Here is a 22,196-nt window from a genome sequence, read left to right as displayed (position 1 = left end):
AGCAGTCACCGCCACGGCCACTGTCCAAACCCCTGCGTCGCGGCGCGCTCGCCCGCCCGCTCCCGAGCCTCGGCCGCCGGCGGCGAGTAGAGACTAGCGTGGCGGCGCCGGCCGCGGCCGCGCCCGTGTTTGCAGAGAGCCCATCTCTCTGGCGTGGTTGTTAACAGACTGGAAAGTCTGTGTCTGTGTCGCTCACTAGTAACCGTGAGTTTTTACCGCCTCGTTACGGCGGGCGGCCGGGGTCCCGCGCCCCGCAGACCGGCCCGCAGCCCCGCCCCGCTCCTGACCAAACATGACAGACTGTGAACACGCAGGGCGCGGCAGGTCGGAACCTTGTCTGTCTGTGTGTCGGAGGAGAGGGCTGGGCGGGGGCGGGCGGGCCCTGCATGACCGAGGCAGCTCCGGGCCGCCGCGCTGGACGGCGCCCCGGGAGGCCGGCGGGCGGCCGCGGGGAGGCCGGCCCCTCCCGTCCGGTCCCGTCCAGCCCGCCGCGCGGGTCCTTCCGGCCTCCCGCCCCGCCCGCCGCACGCGCGACCCCCGCCCACGGCTGGCGCTGCGGACCTGGCCGGGCAGGGCCGGCCTCGGATTGGTAATGACTGGTGTTTGAGCGGTACCCTAGCACACTCCGAAAAATAAACATGTTTGGGTTTTTTTTGTTTTGTTTTGTTTTGTTTGTTTTTTTCTTTTATGAAATAGTTAAGCAAACCCAAAAAGGCCATGTGTCTGCAATGGCCAGTTTCAAGTTTAAAATCGTAACACAAATACTTAGGCTTGGCCACCCTTAGTGTAGCTCTTCGTGGAAACGCCATGGGTTATCCCATCTAGTCCAGTTTTTCTAAAGATGATAGATCACCGGAACATTTAGCCGAGATGTTGATTTTTTTTTTTTTTTTTTTTTTTAGTTTTGCTTTACCTTTAGATGCATACTCTCAGTTCCATTTCAAGGTTTGTGTTATTTACCGATTTTAAACAGGTTGAAGAGCATATTGAACTTTTGACTAGGTTTCTGACTTAGAGTCTAAATGGTGAAATGGCATTTGGGTCGACAATGGACCAAGTATGCCCCGGGGGTCCGGTAGGATTACTGCAGTCATTGGAGCAGAGAGATGCCTGCCGCCCGGTGCCGCGTGGCTGCTCTGCTCTAACATCTTAGCACCAGGGATTATCCCCGTGTTGATGGTGATGCCAAGTCTGGCACCTGTAATGACGGCCGCAGTGCCCCCTGTGAGGTTGGCACAGTGAGGAAACCTAACCGAGCCGGGAGGCATTCCCTTTGCGAAGCAGCACATGCCTGTGCGTTGACATCTCAATGGTTAGGAAAAAGAAGAGCTTTCCTTCTCTAAAAGTACTAGAATCCATTGAATGTGATTGCAAACCTCATTGCATCTGATTCTTCTTATGTGTGGTATATTTAAAAATCTAGAATCTGGCAGTTCTTCAGGAATAGAAGTAGTCAAAAGTACACATTTGTACATACAAATCGCTGAAGTTGTACCTATGGACTAATGTGGCCTACTTTCGCAGCATTCCAAACACTTCAACACACACACACACACACCCCAGGAGCAGACATCACAAACATCACAGAAATTTGAAAGTTTAAAATATCTGAGTATCTGGCAGTTTTGAGAGGGATAAAAATGATATTTTGATAACTTTGATACTGTAATGATAAAAGATTGCCAGAAAGCATTAAATAGTAATTTTTAGAAAGTAAACATTTAAAAGTTATCTGTATGTAAGCTTGCACTTGACATTTTTCATGATTTATTTTTACATTATCTTATTAAAATAAGAAAATTCTAGGAATGGGTTGAGACGTTTCCCACTCAATATCTGTAGACAAGCCAAAGATGAGGTTTTGCCTACGAGCCTAAAATCATTTTTGTGTGTGTGTGGAAGAAGAAAATCTGTTCTGTTTGTTCAAAATATGTAGAATTATGTATTCTATGTATTGAAGAAACCATGTCACCAAATTCAGGTGTCAAAATAATTTTGCTAGTAAGGAACTTAAAAAATAATGAAAATTTGAAACACTGAATCAGAAGTTAAAAATAATTTTAAAGAATTTTCCGTAAGATCTATTAACAGCTTAGTAGGAACCAAAGATTAAGTAGTAAGCTTATTTTCTATTAGGACTAGAAAATGTTTTCTAGTAATTTCTGAAACAAGGTTAGCTTATTAAGGGCAGCATTAATCTGAGGCAAAAAGATGTGTTTTCCACACTTTTTTTTTTTTGTCAACCTACATGAGAAAACAACTACATTAAAAAAACAAAGTGAACTAGGAGTTGGGAGAAATGGTTCTAGCTCCAGCTTTGGTACAGTTAGCTTTGTGAACTTGAGCAAGCCTCCTTTCTTAATTGATAAGAGGGTTCTGCAAGAATGGTTCAAGTTCTCCAAGATGTGGTTCTCAGTCATCCATGGAGAGCTTTTTCAAAGGTGTTGATGTCATTGCCATGTCTAAACCTCAGCCTGTGTTTAAGGTTTTTAAAAGCTCAAGTTATGCTAATACCTGGTAATTTGAGAACTACTCTACTAGATCAGTGTTTTCCAAACTTAGCTAATCATCCAGTCGCTTTGAGGAATAAAAATTTTTGTCCTGCTCAGAGCAATTGAATCAGAATTTCTGGGGAGAAATGTGGTAGTCTGTATTTTTAATAGGCTCACCCTAAGTGATTCTTAAGAAATTTGGGGGAAAATGGATATTACAGTTATTTTGTACTGTAATAAAAGTTTCTGTTAATTAGGTGGTGAAGATACATGAATTCTGGTATTTGTAGCTATTCATTGTCTCAAAGATATTCTATTTCTGACATAGTGTAGGAAAAACTTAAATCTATGATTTTTATTCACAACTACTTTGATTATAAAGTTAAAATATTATGATTATACTATATATGCAAATGAGATTCTAAACTGAAATTCACATAATGCACATTTTTTTCTCTTTAAATGTTTTTTTGCACATGTTTTATATGGTGAATATTTTGCACAAGATTTGTTTGCCAAATGAGTTAACTTTAAAAAAAAAATAGCCATTTGGTATACTTTCCTCTCAATATAAGATGGGACGAAAGTAGGTTTATTGTTCATATGGAAAATTTTATAACTAATAAATAATAATATAAGAATAAACCCTTGCATACTCACCACTGTAAACCTACTTTTGCCCCACTCTATTTTCATGCCTGGGGTGAAAACACTGGATTTTTATAAAGTGTTAACAATATAAAAATACTTATAAGTAAACATGTGGACATATAGAATATTAATTAGTAAGTAGAGGGTTTCTATCTAGGTCTTTAGAAATAAATGATAGAGGTTGGGAGAAGTCAAAGGGAGATGAAATTCTTGTTTATTTTTTCATTCATGTCTTCCTTTCAACCAGTTCTCTTATGCACAACTCCAGCCACCTAGCTTTATATTGTAGCTGAATATTGACTCAATTAAGACAATCCATAAACAACTCCAAAAGGTTAAATACTGAGTCCTTACTTTAGACATATCTGCAGTAGAGTAGGAAAGGTAAATATACATCCAAGTAACTATTGTATAATTTCCTGAAATATGCTAAAGGTCAAAAGTTTTACAGGGCCGTCACTGGGGGAAAAGTTTAACATGAGCAGTTTATATAGAGCTTATGATTCTGTCTTTCATTGATAAGGAGGTATGGTTAATCCTTTGTTTTGGGAAGGAGTTATTTGCTCGTTATGAACAACTTTCCTACAATTTTTCCTCTTCTCCCGCCTCTTCCTCATGTAAAACAAGAACAACAGAACTCCACCTAGTCCCTCACTCCCACAGAATGATGGGAACCTTGCTGAGAGACTTGGAGAATCTGGAGAAGTGAGGTTGGAGAAGATGATTACACATTCCATTTGTAATAAGGCTTTCGTTTCATTCTCACATTAATCCCAGTAGGTAGTATAGCATTATAGTGTGTCATATTTGTTTGATATCTCACAGGTAGAGCCTAGATAACCCAGGTATGCAAACTCCTACCTGAAGTATTAATGCATTACACGCTAATCTTCACTTCTTGAATTGTTTGGGATTGTAATGTGCTAGTATTGTGTGTGTGTGTGTGTGTGTGTGTGTATGCGTGTATGCATGCGCGCGCCCACTACTATTTTAAGAGAGCCCTTTCATTCTTAATAAAACCTGGGTTCTGTTCTTAGTTTTTTTTCCTCTAACTTGGTTAATGCTTTTTTCTTTTCCATGATTTTTCTTATTTCTAAAATCATCTAGTTTTAATAAGTCACTAATTTTAATTAAATTACAGATGCAACTTCGTACATCAGAGTTCACTCAATGCTCCATACAATATCTGGTTTATAAATTAGTATAAATTAGTACTGAAGTAAACGTCTCCCCTCCTTAGGCCATTAGTCAGTTAATTGTATTCTTAAGTGTACAATTCAGTGCTATTAAGTGCATTCATATTATTGTGCATCCCATCCCCAGAACTCTTCATCTTGCAAAAGTGAAACTATCATTAATTTATTTTTTATTCCTGAATCTGCTAATTCAACTATTATTTAAACTATCAGAGTGAGTTTTTCTTTAGCCAAAAAACCACAGACATCATGTACAGGTTTGATGTAGGAAAGCACTTTGACTGTTAGAAAGACATTTTTCTTTTCCTAGCCCCTTATAAACAAGTTATTGCATTTATTAAATTTTTTTATTTTTATTTATTTTACTTTGAAATATATTTTTATTGATTCAGAGAGGAAGGGAAAGGAGAAAGAGATAGAACATCAATAATGAGAGAGAATCATTGATCAGCTGCTTCCTGCATGTCCCCTACGAGGGATCCAGCCTGCAGCCCAGGCATTTGCCCTGGCCAGGAATTGAACCGTGACTGGGAATGTAACCATGACCTCCTGGCGCATAGATTGAAGCTTAACCACTGAGCCACGGCAGCTGGCCTAAATTTTTATTTACCAGAAATTTCTGTGCCAAGTATAGTGATAAGCACTGGGGAAACAATCTGAATACAACATCACTGAACTTGCTCTCCAGGATCTTACGATCCAGTAGGTGAGAAACAGATTGGTAAATACATAGTGATAGCACCGTGTATAATGGAGGTATGAACTGAATGCAGTGGAGGCACAGATGGGGCATCCGGGAGGCATCACCGAATAGCCAGGTCTGGAGGGTGAGTAAGTTTTGGCCAAGCAGAGGCAGAAGTATATGAAAAGCATGAAGAAATGAAATGGTAGATTCAGGGATGGAAAGAGTGTTAGTATGTGGAGGGTGTACAACATATTTTGGGCAATGAGGGAAAGCTTAAATGAATAAAGATCTTGTCAAAAGTTTTTTCAGCAGGAGAGTGATCAGATACACTTTTGGGTATATCTTGGGGGCTAGGAGACAGTAGACTACTGAAAGAGAGAAGACAAGTTAGGGAGCTTTCAATCACTTTCATTAAATGTTAAGCACCTAATATTTAGTATATACTGTTCTATGCTGAGGGAAGATAGCAGTGAAGAAAAGAATCCTTTACCTAATGGATCTTACATTTTCTTTGGAAACAAGAAACGTGAAAAACAAATGTGTTAGGTGATAAAGTAGGTAAAGGAAAGTAAAAGTATACTAAATTAGAACATTTAAAAACTTGAATGAAAGAGTGTTGCAGGATTTGCAAACAGGTGGGTTTCAGGCCTAAAATCTGCCCACACCCTTTGTAATACTTTTAGCGAAAAATAAAAATTAAAAAAATAATAATAATAAAATAAAATCTGCCCACAATGTGGTTTTCCCGACATGAATGCTTCAAAATATTTGTGTTTGAATGCCATCAGGCTTGACTTGTGTTCTCCAACCTCCACAGTACTGTCACTCACACTTTCTCTGCAAACTCAGCACCTGAGCAAGGTCGGCTTCACTCATTAGGTGACCTTACTGACCACTTGTTACACAGTGAAGTTTTCACCTGGACAGACTGGCAATCTAGCTACCAGAAAACCTCACAGAGATGGTGACTTTGAATTCACCAGGTCAAGCCTCCACTCTAAGGCTTCCAGCATATTCTTTTGTTCATAGGTGTCCCCTGGATTTGTACAACATAGTGGTCTTGCGTTAGTTTTTCAGATTCAGAAATTGATCAGTCTCATAGCTTATCAGACTTGGGGATGTTAATTCATCCTCAAAAATAACAACAATGACTAACATTTATTTGGTGCTAAAGTGTATGACAGGTTCTAGGTGCTTTACATGAATTATTTAATCTTCACAACAACCCAAGGAAGTAGTCTCCATCTTTGCAAATGAAGAAACAGAGACTAAGAGGTTGCTAAATTTTCCAGGGTCACAGAGTAAATCAGTGGGAACGCAAATTATCTAACTCCAGAGCTCAAACTTGTATAAGGGAGTATATTCTCTTCATGTAGAATGATATTTGAAAAACTAAATTATTAAAAGTTGCCTAATAAACAAGAGCATGGGATTAGAACAAGGCAGTTGGTTATAAATGACTGATTTTAAATGGCATTAGGCTCAGATAAAGTGATATTTCCATCTCATGTCTGCCAAATAGATTCTTTCTCCCACCTGCCTTATAGGATATCTCACTCCTAGGCAGTGCTTCCCTGGGCACTGGCCACATTTGTCTTCCCATGTTTCCTTTTCATCACTTTCTTTACTAACCAGTCCTCATTTCTGACATAAATTTCTTTTCATTGCATGTTAATACCTTACATTTTAGTTAGTCATCTTTTTACTTGGTCCTGTGTGTCTGACTTCCTAATCTCCATTCTGGTTCATCTTGTTTTGGTTTATGGTTGAACTTTCTGAGGGCATTTTAAAAAATACTTTTATTGATTTTTAGAGAAAGGGGAAGGAATGGGGAGAGGGGAACATTGATGTGAGAGCATTGATCGGCTGCCTTCTGCACAACCCCTACTGGGGATGGAGCCCACAACCCAGGTATGTGCTCTGACTGGGAATTGAATCAGCAGTCTTGAGCTGCACATTGGCCAGAGCCTTATTTCCAATCTTTTTGCAGTGTTTGTGTCCTGGAAGATATGCTTGACTGCTAATGTCCAGACAGTAGTCATATTGGATGACATTAGCAAAAGCAATTTCAGTAGATTATTATTACTCTTGCACAGAGCAACCTTACTCTGTTATAAAATTATATATGTTACTTTTCTTTGTTTATAATGTAAATTCATGGCTTAACACTTTAAATGAACTGTTTTAATACTTAAACTTTCACAAGTCATAGCCACATTCTTAAGTGGCAAATAAATGACAAAAACAAATTCCATGGAGCTTTTAAAAGGAGTCCTAAGTTAATTATCATTTAAATTATATATAAAACCATTATGGAAATCAATAATCTATTATAAAAGTGATAGAAAAATTTAAAACCTAGGTTTAGAACTCTCAATACTCAGTATTTTACATATATTGTTTATAACTCACATACTTTAATTCCTTTGGTCCATATGACAAAATAAATATTAATGTCTTCATTTTATAGTTTAGGAAACAGATTCAGAGGGTAAGTAACTTGTCCAAGTTGACTAAACAGCTGAGTGAGAAATACAGTCTGTGTCTGTGGCATTCGGTTTCAGTCCTCTCTCTTGCTTCCATTGCCTCCTAATGATAGTAAATCTGCTATCAGATGCTGGGTTGGGTTTTGGACACTTAAGTGGTTTGGGGTGTTTTTTGGGTGGTTTTTTTTTTGAGGTATTATTTGATCACAGATAATTTCATCCTGGTCATTAAAATTCATCTTATATGACAGCATTTTTCTGAATCTAAAGCATTAAAAATTGAATTTATAAAGAATATGGATTTTTCATATAATACAAGAGAATATGGAATAAATTTAACTTAAGTCTGCAAATTTTTAGCTATTAAAAACACAAGTTTCAGTCTGTTAAGGGAATTCATTGAAAATGCATAGAGATCAGAATAACTGACAATAAAATATTGTTAGCTCACTGGTACATGTGTGGGGTTGAGTTCTTTATAACCTCTATACTAGTCCATAAAGAAGGGTGTGGGTTGATTTCTACCCTTGGAGAACATAGGAGTCTGTTTAAAAATTATAGTTTGGGTAAGCAAATAAAAATGAAAATGAGCCCTAACTGGTTTGGCTCAGTGGATAAAGTGTCGGCCTGCGAACTGAAAAATGAAAATGAATAAGTAAGAAATACCTACATCTTTTGACAGTATAAATATATTGCACCAAATATACATTTTTTAAAAAATATATTTTATTAATTTTTTACAGAGAGGAACGGAGAGAGAGATAGAGAGTTAGAAACATCGATGAGAGAGAAACATCGATCAGTTGCCTCCTGCACATCTCCTACTGGGGATGTGCCCGCAACCCAGGTACATGCCCTTGACCAGAATCGAACCTGGGACCCTTCAGTCCACAGGCCGACGCTCTATCCACTGAGCCAAACCGGTTTCGGCCAAATATACATTTTTAAATGCCTAATGTCCAAGTGTGAACGCCAGTATTTGACCAAAGCTAGGGCTGAAGCTATCATCATATATTAAATTTCTGGAATATGTTAATAAACCTTAAATATTCTTTAAATTATAATTTATTATTATAAAAGTTGTGGTCTAATTTTAAAAATAGGGCATGACCATAGAGTAATAATAATTTTCAACACTGCCTATTGTTAGGTTGCTTCTGTGATTGCTGTAAGTGCACACAATAGGTCCTAAATAGATTCTTATCATTAATGTTTCTATTTCTCTCTCCCTCACCCTCTCTGAGAGCAATAAAATATATTTTTAAAAAAACTATGGCAAGTGAGTTCACAGTTTTGAGTCATGTAATTGTCTCTGCTTATGGCATAAAGGCTGTTTGAGGAATGGAATGCTTTTCCTTCATAATGTCAAATATACAAGTTTAAGGCTATATTTTAAAATTCTTAATTTTTCTTCTGGCATTGAGTAGGGGTTGGGAATTAACATTTTATCAGCAGCCAATTTTATTGTAAGTATTTTCAAAGGAACTCTTTGTAAATAAAATACTTGGTGTGCTTTCCTATCTTACTAAATAGTTACTGATTTATCATTTTCTAAGTTACTTTGGGTCATCATGAATATCTCCTGTCACCATAGCCACTCTGAACACTAGGTGCTACATTCCGTCTTGTATTTTGTTACATTAAGGAGACTGGAAATATGGGAGCTTTGACACACGCTGTAGGAAAAGCAGAAATGCCCTCATGAACAGACTTCAAACTTGGTGCACTCCAGCTTCCTTTCTGCTTTTCCTTGTTTTGGTAATTTATTCTCTGGGCAATTTCTCCTTAAAATCCATGCCTCTTGGATTTATAACTTTCCCCAATTTCAGTGAAAGTAACTGTAGTCTAGCATGCCCATTTTATTCAAATGTTCTATTTCAAGTAAATCAAAAGAGGAAAGGAAATTTTAGTTGAGGATTGTCTGCCAGGTATAGTGATAAGTGGTTTATCCTAACTATCTTTATCCTTAACTCTGCAATGGTAAATTGGTTAATCCCATTTTATAGATGAGGAACCTGAGTATTTGAGTGTGAGATAATTTGTTCAAGTTCATATAAGAACTTGTGAGATAATTTGTTCAAGTTCAAGGTAGTATAAGACTTGGGAAACAAGACTTGAACCCAGATCTTTCCAGCTCTAGAGCTTCTGTTCTACCCTACCATGAATGTCTTAAGTATTCAGTTTTAACATGCCATGAATTTAAAACATTAGTCCTTTTAAGAAATCTATTGTTGGTTATTGTTCTTGTTTAACATTCCTACTCTAATTTCCAGTTACAGGTGACTTCACTTGCCACAACCTTGAGCCCTCATTAAAAGGTTTATTTTGGGGTGGTTTTTGGTGGTGGTGGTGGTGGTGGTGATGATTGTGTATGTGTGTTATTTTTTTGGTTTGAGTCTTTAACTGCAGGTGAAAATTGCTATTCTGGCAGTCTCATTAGTATTCCATTCTTATCTGGATATTGGTGCTGAGTCTGGTTTTGTTTTAATTAAATAGCAAATCTTAGTAAAAACAGCATTTTTATTTCTTCCAGCATTCCCCTCTTTTCTTTCCCTCTTCTGACTTGGATGTGGAGGCTTTCACCTAATAGGCTGTTACCTACCCTGCACCACTCTCTGTCAACTTGTCTGAGATCTGAAATGAAGTAGGGAGACCCATTTTCCATCTCTGCATCATTTAAGTATTTTTACCTCTTTTTTAAAAATCTGTATAATAAAAATTTTGACAGTCTAACAGGCCTAGTCTGGTAGCTACTATTTCCTGACAGTCATTAAAATAACTCCTGTGGAATTGAAGTAATTCACATTTACTTTTGCATGTTAGAAATGCAGCTTTCAGATTTTTTTTTTTGCAGCTTTCAGATTTTAACAGTTCTTTGTATCATCTCTTAAAATACCACCTAAATGTTGCATCAATGAAATTTCCTTTTCCCGATATTTTATTATGAAAAATTTTAACATAAAAATGTGGAAAAAATTTTACAGTAAACAACCCCATAGTCTGCCTACCAGTTGGTGAGGTTCTTAAATCTTTATATCAGCTGAGAAGTGTTTGGGCTATTTGCAAGTTCTTCCTAAGAACAAACATGTGTGTAGCTGTTATAGCAACATGGTTAAGATGATGGGTCTGGAAATCGAGTGCCTGGGTTTTGTTTCTAGCTTTGCCATCTGCTAGCAATTAGTTCAGCTCTTTGTCTCCTTTCTGTGCCTCATTAATTGAGATAATAGTATTTCATAGATTTCACATGACGATGAAATAAACTGATCCAACATACCTGGCAGCATAGTAAGTGCTCAATAATTGTTAATTATCACACTAGTTTGGTTTTTTTACTGCAAATTTTGAATCAAGATGTAACTTTAGAATTATTTTATTATGAACACATTAGCTGGAATCAAAGATAGTGAATAGACAAAATTACTGAACATTGTTTTTAAATTATTTGTTAAAGGTATGGATCAATAATCCTCCAACAACCCAAGTTTTTTAAAGGTTCTGTTCCCAGCAATATTTGGCCTTTGTGGGGAAAACAGCAAAGTTAACTTGTCCTCTTTTAAGACAGCTAAAATGGCATCACTTACATTTCTTTTGTTCATGTCTATATTAGAGTGACCGCAGGACTATTGAGACCGACTGGTACGCAATAGTGAGTGGTGGATGGTTCTGCCTCTAAAAAATATCCTGAAGCTTTATTTACATCCACTATTTTTTTAATCTTTATTTTGTTGATTTCTGCCCTTGTATTTATTATTTTTATTCTTATTCTTTTGGTTTTGCCCATTTTCAAGGTCTTCATTTGAATGTATATATAGCTCATTCATTCTTAATCATTTTTATTTTCTGAAAATGTGTTTAAATAAAAGCATAAATCTCCCTCTGAGGACTCCTTTTCTTTGTTCAGAGGTCTTTTATGACTTCATGGTGTACTCTGTACCAAATTTATACTTGGAAGTTAGTTCATTAGGGGGTTACATTGCTTGAATTTAGATGTCTCATTAGTACATTACTGATATATTCATTACCTCCAGCAGGTGATATATATATATATGTATGTATGTGTGTATATATATATATATATATATATACACACATACATACACACACACACACACACACACACACACATACTTTGACATTTCTGAGGCTGAAATGATTGGGATTATGTACTGCTAAGATATAGAAAACAAATTCACTGTTCATTCATAGCCTATTTTTAAGGAAAATCTTGACCCTACTAAAAGGAATGGCCTCAGTAGAAATAATGAAGTAACATTTTAAAAGTATAAATTATGGGAATGTTTGAAATATTCATGGAGGATTGTCTGAATGATAATAGCCTATTGATTTCTCAGTATTAGTTGTTTTCAGCTAATTTTTTTCTGCCTCAACACTGTTGGGGAAAAAGCGTTCTCATTGACAGTGGGTGTGGCTGGCATCAGAATCTCCATGTACATTCCATTGTGGGCTCTCACTGGATTGCTGTAGTGTGTCCAAACTGCTTCCCTCCACATCTAGAGAATGAAAGCCTAATTACATCACCTTCTTTCCTGAAAACTCTTCAGTGCTTCCTCCTTTTTCTCAGGATGCTCAAAGCTCTGTGTGGTCTAGTGCCACGTGTCACTCCAGCATACTTTTGAACCAGCCTCCCCCCCTTTTCTTTATGAGCCAGGGATACTGGCCTTGTCTCAGTTCCTGTCTCAGTTCTACATAGAAATTTTGCTCATCCTATTTCCTGTTTGCCTGCAGCCCACCCTAATCTCTCAGGCTAACTTCATCTCAGTTCATTCATGACTTCCTCAGGGAGAGCCTTCCAGACTTTCCCCGACTGCTTTTTCATATACTTGTATGGTTGTTACTTTATTTTTGTGATTCTTTGATGTTTATCTGTCACCTCCACCACTAGATTAAAAACTTTATAAGAGAAAACCATGTCTCTTTCTTGTTTGCCATTGTATCCCTACTGAGAAGGTGATGAATAAATATTTTCTAAATGAATTCATGACCTTTTTTTTTCTGACAGAAAATTCTTATATACATAGTTTTTGAGAATAACTTCTCTAGATGTGGATTTCATCCCTGGATTAAATCAGAACATGGGGCACTGTGTACTTGAACAATATTTGTTTGTTTAATTAATTGCTTTTTCTCAATTGAACTGTGGCAGCATGTTCTTCACATTGGAGTATGCTGTAAGTCATAAGCTGTTAAATTGATTATATGGACACTATCGATAGTATCCATTGTGCCAGATAATAGTGTCTTCATGAGGACTCAGAACAAATATCTCTCTGATCTCACTCCCACAAAAATATGTGATTCTCTTGAATAAGCGGTCTGTTTTTTTTTGTCCTGGAAGCACTTTTGTCTTACACCTAGTCCTTGTTTCTTGAAATGCAGAGCCAAGTTTGCAGCTCACATCTAAGAATTAGTCCAAGGTTTCTAGCATGTTCCTCTGAAAACTAATCTTAATCTTAGCATCATCTTAATCTTTAGAATTTTAACTGTGATATTTACATATTTCATAGTTTGTTCAATAAAAGGCTCTATAATTAGCTTTCAAGAAAGAATGAAACTCTACCAGAGCTTGCTTTTTTTTCTTTTTTATCTGTTAGCTGAGTAAGAAATGAGTTCAGTGTGTTTCTATGTGCTGAAAGGGGAGAGAATAACATAATGAAGCGTATTACATATTGGGAGGAATTCTAGATGTTAAGTTATTACTGGTTCATTTAGGAACTAGAAATTCTTCCCTTTTTTTCTGCTTATGTCACAAAAACATAGGCTTTATAGAGATAGTTGAGGTATATGAGAGTTGTCTGTTAGGCTCAGGGATTTATAGTTAACACTTTTGTGTGCACATGCTGGGGAACTAGGCAGAGTTTTATTTTAACTGCCCTCTCCCCCACCCCTTAGTCCTACCCACACAGAGCAGCAGTTAAAGGTTCACTGCTGTGTGGGTTATGAGCTCTGTGGAAGTTCTGATCAGAGACCTTGCTTGGTATTTAGCTTGACTAAATATCAGAATCCCTTTTTTTCCTTGTGTTGCAAGATAAAATTTTGTGCCATTTGATGAAATGGCAGTTGTGCAGTAGCGGATCTGACTCTGGAGACCAGGCATTGGAGAAGTAAGAGCAGCCACAACTATTATAAGGAGAAGCTGGAAGGCATTTTAGAGTGATAACTGAAGAATCCCTCACTTTGACCAGATCTTAAGACTCCTTCAGAGTCCACTTTTGATGGCCCTTTCTCTTTTCATTTAGCTTGAGTATAGATTGGTCAGCTTTCCCTGTGGCATTCATTACTCTATGGGCAGCAGGATCTAGGGCTATGCTGTTACCTACAACTACTTGGAGCAATGACTTTAGTTCTGCTGCTAGGCTTTACAGTATTATTTACCTTTACAGTCAGTGTTAGTAACATTTTTTTGGACTACGTAAACCAGTAACATAGTCATTTATTATCATTAGCCATTTATTATCTCTATCTGTACAGAATTATATGTTCCATGCTTTTTATTTTATTTTTTAATTTTTTATTGTTGAAAGTATTACATCTGTCCCCTTTCCCCCTATTGACTTGTCCCAGCCTGTCCCCACCCCCCAGCCCAGACCTTCAATGTTAGTAACACATTTTTATAAATTTCCAAGTTATATGACTCCCATAGTTGAAAATAGAGCCCTCATGATTCTAGCATAAAGGGAATAACAGTTTTTTCTCCAGAGAAATCACTATCTTTTTAGATACTCCCAGAGAAGCATGGCTTCCTGAAGGACATGGGAAAGAAATATCTATAAATGTCTAATTATTACATGTTACATATAAGTATTATTTGTATATGCAAGTTAGATTTTGATGACGCAAGTATGAGTATGCATGTCGATTCAGGAAATGAAGACTAGAAGAGCCACATTCAGTTATAAAAACAAAAAAGAATTACTTGTACCAAGTCCCATTCCTGAAAGAGTTTGTATTTAGGTTGAGGCTTTGACAAATTCTAAGATTGGCTCAAGGAGTAAAACAAGCCAAGTAAAAATTGCCAATGCTGTAGATTGTAAAAAAGGGATAAGCGGAGTTTCAGCCAACCAGATACATTCCAGGTGTCAAAATGTGTTCGATAAATGATAAAGGCAAAAATGCTTTGGAGGCTGTAGATATCCAGATTTTACCACTGGTGGTTTGTAAAGGAAAACGTTTTCTGAAACAAATACAATAAGCCATCTAGGACATAAATGTTCAAGGGCCAGTTGAGGACAAACGTAAAATCATAAAGACATCTCAGGTAGCTCTTTCATGGCCCCAGTATGATCAGCCATTACTTGCCTTAAGGGGAAGTACCTAGTTTGGTAGAAAGTTGAGTCAGAGCTTAATCAAGAGGGTCCCATGTAAGCTATACAGGTTGAGGGAGAAGATCGGGGAAGGTACAGACAAAGCCTGGGAAACTCAAGCGAGTTTTCTTTGAAGCCTGCTGACAGGTTCAGCCAGTTCATTACTTACATAGGCATTCTCAATCAGCATCTTTAGCTCCGCATGTCCCTCAACTAGCAGAACACTGACCCCTAAGAGGCCAGATGGTCATAGGTAATACGAGGAACAGTTTCCATACTGTAGCTAAGCAGTTTTTTAGCTTGAGGGGTGGCGTAAGGAGCTGGCAAGGTGGGTGAGAACCTGCCTCACAGCAGCTTCCATGAAGCAGGGAGGAGGGTACGAGTCTTATAGAGGCACCTCCAGGACCTTCTATCTTCCATACCTGGAAGATCACAGGTGCTCTGCCAAGGCTCAGGTCACCTGTGGTTGGGCCTGTCTGTATAGCAATGTGGAGACATGAAGATTGTGGGGAGCCGGTCAAGAGCAGTTCACCTACCTATCATGTGGGAAGAGAGAGAGGACGTTGTACCAGGGCATAGTTTCAAGCATTTAGGAAATTTGTGTTCTATTGGTCTTAGATTAAGCAGTCTATTCTAATGTCTGCTCCCGGACTGTGAAGAAGTCCTGGATATCATCTCACAGTCTCTCGGGACATGCTGGAAGATGTCCTTCTTAGGATGATACAGCTTATCCCAGTGATTCCCAAAGTGGGCGCTGCAGCGATCCAGGGGGGCAGTGATGGCCACAGGTGCATTTGTTTTAACTTTTTTTGTATTACCTTTCTATTCTGAGTTCAATAAATAGTTTCATAATTTCAAACTTCAATGTTTCTAATTTACACCTTTACTATATTTTACAAAAAAGGTAGAAACATTAATACATATATCTTTCTGTTTAATTGCTATTAAAATTTTAAAAAAATTTAATTTCTAGGGGGCGCTGAGTAATATTTTTTCTGGAAAGGGGGTGGTAGGCCAAATAAGTTTGGGAACCACTGGCTTATCCCAAGAAGCTCATATTCATGAGTAGTGTCTGTGTAGTATCGCCTGTCAGGAGTACTGGTATCGCCTTTCAGTGAGAATTTTGTATTTCTTCCAAATACGCAGCTTCTGACCTGTAGTTTGTAACAGGAGCCTTTAGGCAGCATGAAGAAGCAGAAACTGCCTGTGGAGGCAACACCGAATGGTTCTAGTTCATTTATTTTACTAGCCAACAAAACCAGAGTGGAAAAAGGTAGAGTCCTCTATTGAGGCAGATCAGTTTATGAGGATTTAGTGAATAATGACCTCAAAATAGGAACATATCAGGGGCAGTAAGGACATTGACCAATTCCAGTCTTTAATTTACTAGTATACCACAGTGTGTTATGATTTTTTCCAGTTGTCTCCAATCTACATATTTAAATCAAGAGATAAAACCGTTTTTACTTTATTATAATTTGTTTAAATGACAGCTTTATTGAGACAAAAATTCACCCATTTAAAGTATGCAGTTCACTGGTTTTTACAATATTCACAGAGTTGTATAACCATTATCACTGTCTTAATTTTAGAACATTTTTATCACTCAAAAAACAAATGCAATCCTCTGAATTCTTCCCTCTAATCTACCCGGCAGCCCCTAATCTAATTTCTGTCTATGGATTTGTCTAAAAGATAAATTCTTTTAAACATAGTTTTGTGCCCAGCTGGCATGACTCAGTGGTTGAGCATCGACCTATGAGCCAGGAGATCATGGTTCGGTTCCTGGTCAGGACACATGCCCAGTTGTGGGCTCGATCCCCAGAGGGGAGTGTGCAGGAGGCAGCTGATGGATGATGTTTCTCTCTCATTGATGTTTCTATCTCTCTATCCCTCTTCCTCTCTCTCTCTAAAAAATCAATAAAAACTTTTTTTATATTTTTAAAATACATTTTTATTGATTTCAGAGAGGAAGGGAGAGAGGGAAAGAGAGAGAAACATGAATGATTAGAGAGAATCATTGATCGGCTGCCTCTTTCATCCCCCCCACTGGAGATCGAGTCTGCACCCGGGCATGTGTCCTGACTGTGAATTTAACTGTGACCTCCTGGTTCATAGGTCGATGCTCAACCACGGAGCTATGTTAGCCAGACTAAAAACATTTTTTTAAAAAGTAATTTTGTTTAATAACTGGACAGTTATTTGCATGTCTGTAAATGGAATATGACTCTTAAAAGGACATAATCACTGTTTTACATTCATAAAAGTCATCCAAATATAATTGACTTAGGAGCTCCTCTTTTTGATTTATTAAAGTTTAAAAATTATCTTGGGTTTAGTAAACAAAACAGCTTTCATGATAGTGTTGAGATAACTCAAACTAGAGAATGCTAGCACCCTTGGTTATTTTGTTATGTCTTCTATTAATTTTTTGCAGAGCTGGATTAATGTCTAGTACATCAGTAGGTGTCAATTAAGGAAGCTTTATTTTACTCTGGTGACAGAGCTAGAATTAGAATCCAGCTTCCTTCCCATTAAGTCTCCTCTTTCCGTTATGCCACACATGTTTTCCAGATGTGCCCAAAGCTGTTGGAAAACATTTGGAAGCATTCCATAGAAGTGTGGATCATTGCTCTTTATTTCCTTGTTCTATCCTATTTTTTGTTACTAAGCACAAAATCACAAGTTTAAACTTGTTATTGTTTGAATGCTGAAATGATAAGTAGGCTAAGGGAGAAGAAAGAAAAAAATTTTCCATGTTTTGCCCTGGCAGGCTGCTCAGTGGTTAGAGTGTTGGCCCACTGACTTAAGGGGCATGGGTTTGATTCTGGTCAAGAGCACATACCTCAGTTACAGGCTCAATCCGAGGCGTCAGTTGGGGTGGGTGTGGGAGGCAACCAATTGACATTTCTCTCTGTATGTCTCTCCCCCTCCCTTCCACTATCTCTAAAAATCAATGGAAAAAAATATCCTCAGGTGAGAATTAACAACAGTGAAAATTTCAGTGTTTTATGTCTAATAAGTATAAATGTCCCATATTTCACAGTAAAAGAATTTATGTAAAGCAGGAGGACTTACTAGTAAATTCTGTGCAGCATTTTCAGCTTGAATACTTTATGTATTTAAATAGTTCTAGTCAAAATGCTAAATATGAACCAGTGGTTTTATGAATATGAATCAAGTAGGAGGAGACAATGACCACCTATAAGACTTTTTGTTGTTTGTATTTTAAATGTTATGGTGTAAATACAGACGGCAAAGCTCAGGATTCTTTTAATTTTTATTTATTGATTTGGGAGAAAGGGGGAGAGAGAGAAACATGGGTTTGTTGTTCCACCCATCTGTGCATCCATTGGTTGCTTCTTATATGTGCTCTGACTGGGGATCAAACCCACAACTTTGGCATATCATTACACTGCTCTAACCAACTGAACTATCTAGGATAAGCACACGGTTCTTAAATGTACAACTTGAAGTTTTACACATGTATATGTGTATATAATATCATCACACAGATAGTATAAATAATATCTCAACACCCAGAAGGCTCCTTAAGTACCTGGTATTTGTCAGTTACAATCTTCCTCGAGGTTATCACTATTCTGACCTATAAGCATGGATTCATGATGCATGTTAATAGCATCAAATGAATCTCTTGTGTCTGGCTTCTCATAATTACAAGATTGATTCATATTGTGTATAGACGTAGTTAAATTTTTTCTTAGTAGTATTATATAAGTATGTCACAATTTATGTATGTATTCACATGTTCATGGATATTTAGGTTGTTTATATTTTTTTTTTCATTATTATGCCCGAAGCTGCTAACAGCATCCTAATACTTGTCTTTTTGTGAATATATGCACTCATTTTTCTGGGGCCATATGGTTTTAGTGTATTATAAACGTTCAGAATTTTTAAATTAAAACAGCCAAAATGTCAGGTCTTCTTCACAAGAAATTTTGAAGTTCACCTGACTGGATATATACCTCTTTGCTTCTATCATAGAAACTGTGGGCTAATACCATTGATTTCACAGTCATTTTGGGGTAATATCATGGGCCTATTCTACAATAGCAAGGGTTAGGGATGTTATATATTTGGTTATTCTGTAAATAGCATGCACCATGCTAGGAGTTAGAGATACAGCTTTGGAAGGCACTCATATACCCTGCTTCCACCAACCGGTGAACAACTCATTCAAACATAATGTGTAGAGTGCAGTGATTCAGAAATGAGAGTTATTGGGGGAATACTTAGGATGGAGCATCTCACTTAAACCTGTGTAGTCAGTGGAGACATCTTGGAGGAAGTGATATCTAAACTGGGTCCTAAAGATTGAATTGGAATTGGCCAGGTGAAGGAGTGAGGGGGTGGGTGTTGAGAGGAGCAGGGCAATGAGAGACTCTAAAGCAGTGGTTCCCAAATTTCCTAGTGCTGCGACCCTTTAATACAGTTCCTCATGTTGTGGTGACCCCCAATTTCATTGTTACAAATGGAACATAATTAAAGCATAGTGATTAATCACAAAACAGTATATAATTATATATGTGTTTCCCGATGGTCTTAGGCGACCCCCTGTGAAAGGGTCGTTCGACCCCCAAAGGGGTCGCGACGCACAGGTTGAGAACCGCTGCTCTAAAGCAATGTTTCAGGCTTGGAATAAATTGAAAGTAGCCAAGTAAGCAGAGACTCGGTGATAAAGAGCCTTTGGGCAATATCGAGTTTTGACATCCTCAGATCATTGATAACACTTTTTTATCATGGAAAACGTCAATCCTAACGTGATAATAGAAGAATGAACCCTCATATACAAATACCACTGTCCAGCAACTCCAGCTAATGGCCAATCTTGTTGAGAATCCCTCTTCTATTCCCAGTGGATTGTTTTGAAGCATTGTGAGCTATCACGTCATCACTGAGGATTTTTAGCAATACTGTGACATGATCAGTTTTGTATTTTAGAAATCACACATTTCTAGGGATTTTAAAGTATCTTTTAAATGCATACACCATGGTTTGGGTGCTTCTCATTTGCTTTCAGTAACACAAAGACATCTGTCTTTATGCACTAGCATCTACTATTGGTAGTAGTTCGCATTTTTTTTCAAACTATGGAAGCAGGATTAAATGTTAAAATTATGTATTTATCTTCCTATGTCAGTTGGTTAATTTGCACTTAAAATACTATTAATGAACATTTTGGCTTCTATAACTAGGAAAATGTCATAATCGATATAAAAGTTTGTTTCTAGGATTCAGCCTCCACAATAGCAAAGATAACTAGTATTTGGAAAGTAGAATTAGATTTATAGTATTACTCTGAATATTTTCTATAGATTCAAGTTGAGGAATTTACTATTCTGCTTTTATGGCAAAGGTTTTGTTACTTATATACCTGTTGCAATTTGCTTGTTGATTCTATGGCAAGAATTAATGTAGATTAATTCTCACTTTTATTTTAAAACTATTTTTAGCTGTCTAAGGTCCCTAAGTTAAAAACCCCTTCCTGGAGTTATTTTAGGTATTTTTGTGGATTTGGTAACTATTGTAATACTTTGGGATGGTACTGCATTTATTTTGTGAGAATAATCTTAATCTAAATCAGAGGTTGGCAAACTTTGGCTGCTGAGACTGGTTCTTACATTTTTGAAGAGTTATTAAAATACAAGGAAAAATTTGCAACAGAAACTATATGTTACCTGCAATTTTAAAATATTTACTATCTGGTCATTTACAGAAAAAGTTTGCCAACCCTGATCTAAGTTAATATAACTTAAATTCTGTTCACCTGCTTGTTTTCTTTGGGAAATGTTCCTGTAAGATTTGTTTTAGAATGGACATTTGAAAATTTTCATTGTCTTCTACAGAGAAGATGGTGAATTAGAAGACGGTGAAATTGATGATGCAGGATTTGAAGAAACACAAGAACAGGAAGAGAAGCAGAAAAATGAGAAAGCCTACAGAAAATCAAGAAAAAAACACAAGAAAGAAAGAGAAAAGAAAAAATCCAAAAGGAGAAAACGTGAGAAACATAAGGTTAGTTAGAATCTACTTTTTATTTTCAGTAAATTTTTATGAAATATAAAATACTGAAAATTAGAAAGTGTAAATCATTGCTTATTTTCTTATAAAACATGGATTATATCTTTTATTTATGTGATTAATATATTTTTAACATGAATATTATATGAATTAAAGATTTAAAAAATAAGGTAGCTTTTAATGCAAATTAAAATAAATCTTTTTAGTTGATGGAAGTTTGTAGAATGCTGAAGCTTAGGGAATGAAAGTTTCATTCTCTGCAGATACAGATTAGCCGCATTGGCATTGTCCATCCATTTATTGATTTATTTACAGGCATCACGTGCTTGCTGTGGAAGTCTCCGTGTTGTGTGCTAGGGGTTATAGTAACAAGTGAAGAGGCCTCTGTTCTCATAGAGATTACCTTGAAAAGGGAAGGAGAGAGGCAGTAAACCCATGATAAACAAATGCTATCAAGAAAACAGTAGAGTGCTGAATAGATAATGTGAGTTGGGGTGGAGTAGAAAGGAAAACTATGCTGACAGAGAACCCAGGTAGTTTTTGAAACTCTGAATTTTCCCCATAAAAACAAAGCAATTAGGGTATTGTCAAAACCAAAAAGTTACAATATCTACAAAAAATGAAGTAACAAGCTATCCCCACAAATGTCAAAAATACAAATGGATAAGACTAAACCACAAATAGTAACTGTATAATGAAGCAGAAGGAAGGTAAAAGGAACTTCCAGAAAACAGACAGGCAACAGGTGTTTTTTTCAAATGGCAGAGTCCCGAGTGAACCTGGTTGAGGGCACCAATTCTATTCCCAGTCAGGGCCGATAGAGTTTATCATCAGTGTTTCTGTCTCTCTCTCCCTCTGCCTTCCTCTCTCTTAAGTCAGTAAGAACATTTTTTTTAATTTAAGTCTTTTTTCCCAAGGTAAAAGTTTTTTACTCCAAGAAGACACTCAAAAATATAAAAGGAAAAAGAAACCACCTAAAATTAAACTAACGAGAGTAACCACTGTTAACATTTTTATATATTTCCTTCAAATCTTTTTTCTTCTGTGATTTTTCCCCTTAACATTGGAGACATACTGTTTAATTGATTTTATATTTGGTATATTTACTAAAATATTACAGATAAACATTTTTATGTTACTCTAAAATCTTCCAAAATACCATTTTAATTGATTATTATATCCTTTAGTAAATCATTCTCTTCGTATTGGACATGGAGGTCATTTGTGGTAAATCTTGAAGTATAGGTGGGAATTAGATAGTTGGCCAAAGAAATCCATAGAATACAAAAGCAAAAATTGTGAAAAGAATTGCATGTTTG

The 22,196-nt window shown here is 37.0% G+C and overlaps 1 protein-coding gene across 3 annotated transcripts in view; it reads left to right on the top strand.

The window, feature by feature from the left end:
- ZC3H6 (zinc finger CCCH-type containing 6) overlaps positions 1-22,196 on the top strand; it is a 57,241-nt gene that overhangs the window by 122 nt on the left and 34,923 nt on the right. The window contains exons 1-2 of one of the 3 annotated variants that reach the window (XM_070429747.1): positions 1-324; positions 20,703-20,871. In XM_070429747.1, coding sequence (XP_070285848.1) covers positions 293-324; positions 20,703-20,871 — 201 coding nt within the window. In that variant the 5' untranslated portion in view covers positions 1-292. Of the gene's footprint in view, positions 325-15,496; positions 15,621-20,702; positions 20,872-22,196 lie in introns of those variants that run through there. The other 2 variants (XM_070429746.1, XM_070429745.1) reach the window with 2 other exon arrangements.

The sequence above is a fragment of the Myotis yumanensis genome, unplaced genomic scaffold, assembly GCF_028538775.1.
Source record: "Myotis yumanensis isolate MYYU_CA2020_CCGP unplaced genomic scaffold, mMyoYum1.0.hap1 SCAF_11, whole genome shotgun sequence".
Lineage (NCBI taxonomy): Eukaryota > Metazoa > Chordata > Mammalia > Chiroptera > Vespertilionidae > Myotis > Myotis yumanensis.
Note: the sequence above shows the minus strand (reverse complement) of the source record. Positions and strands in the feature narration are given on the sequence as shown.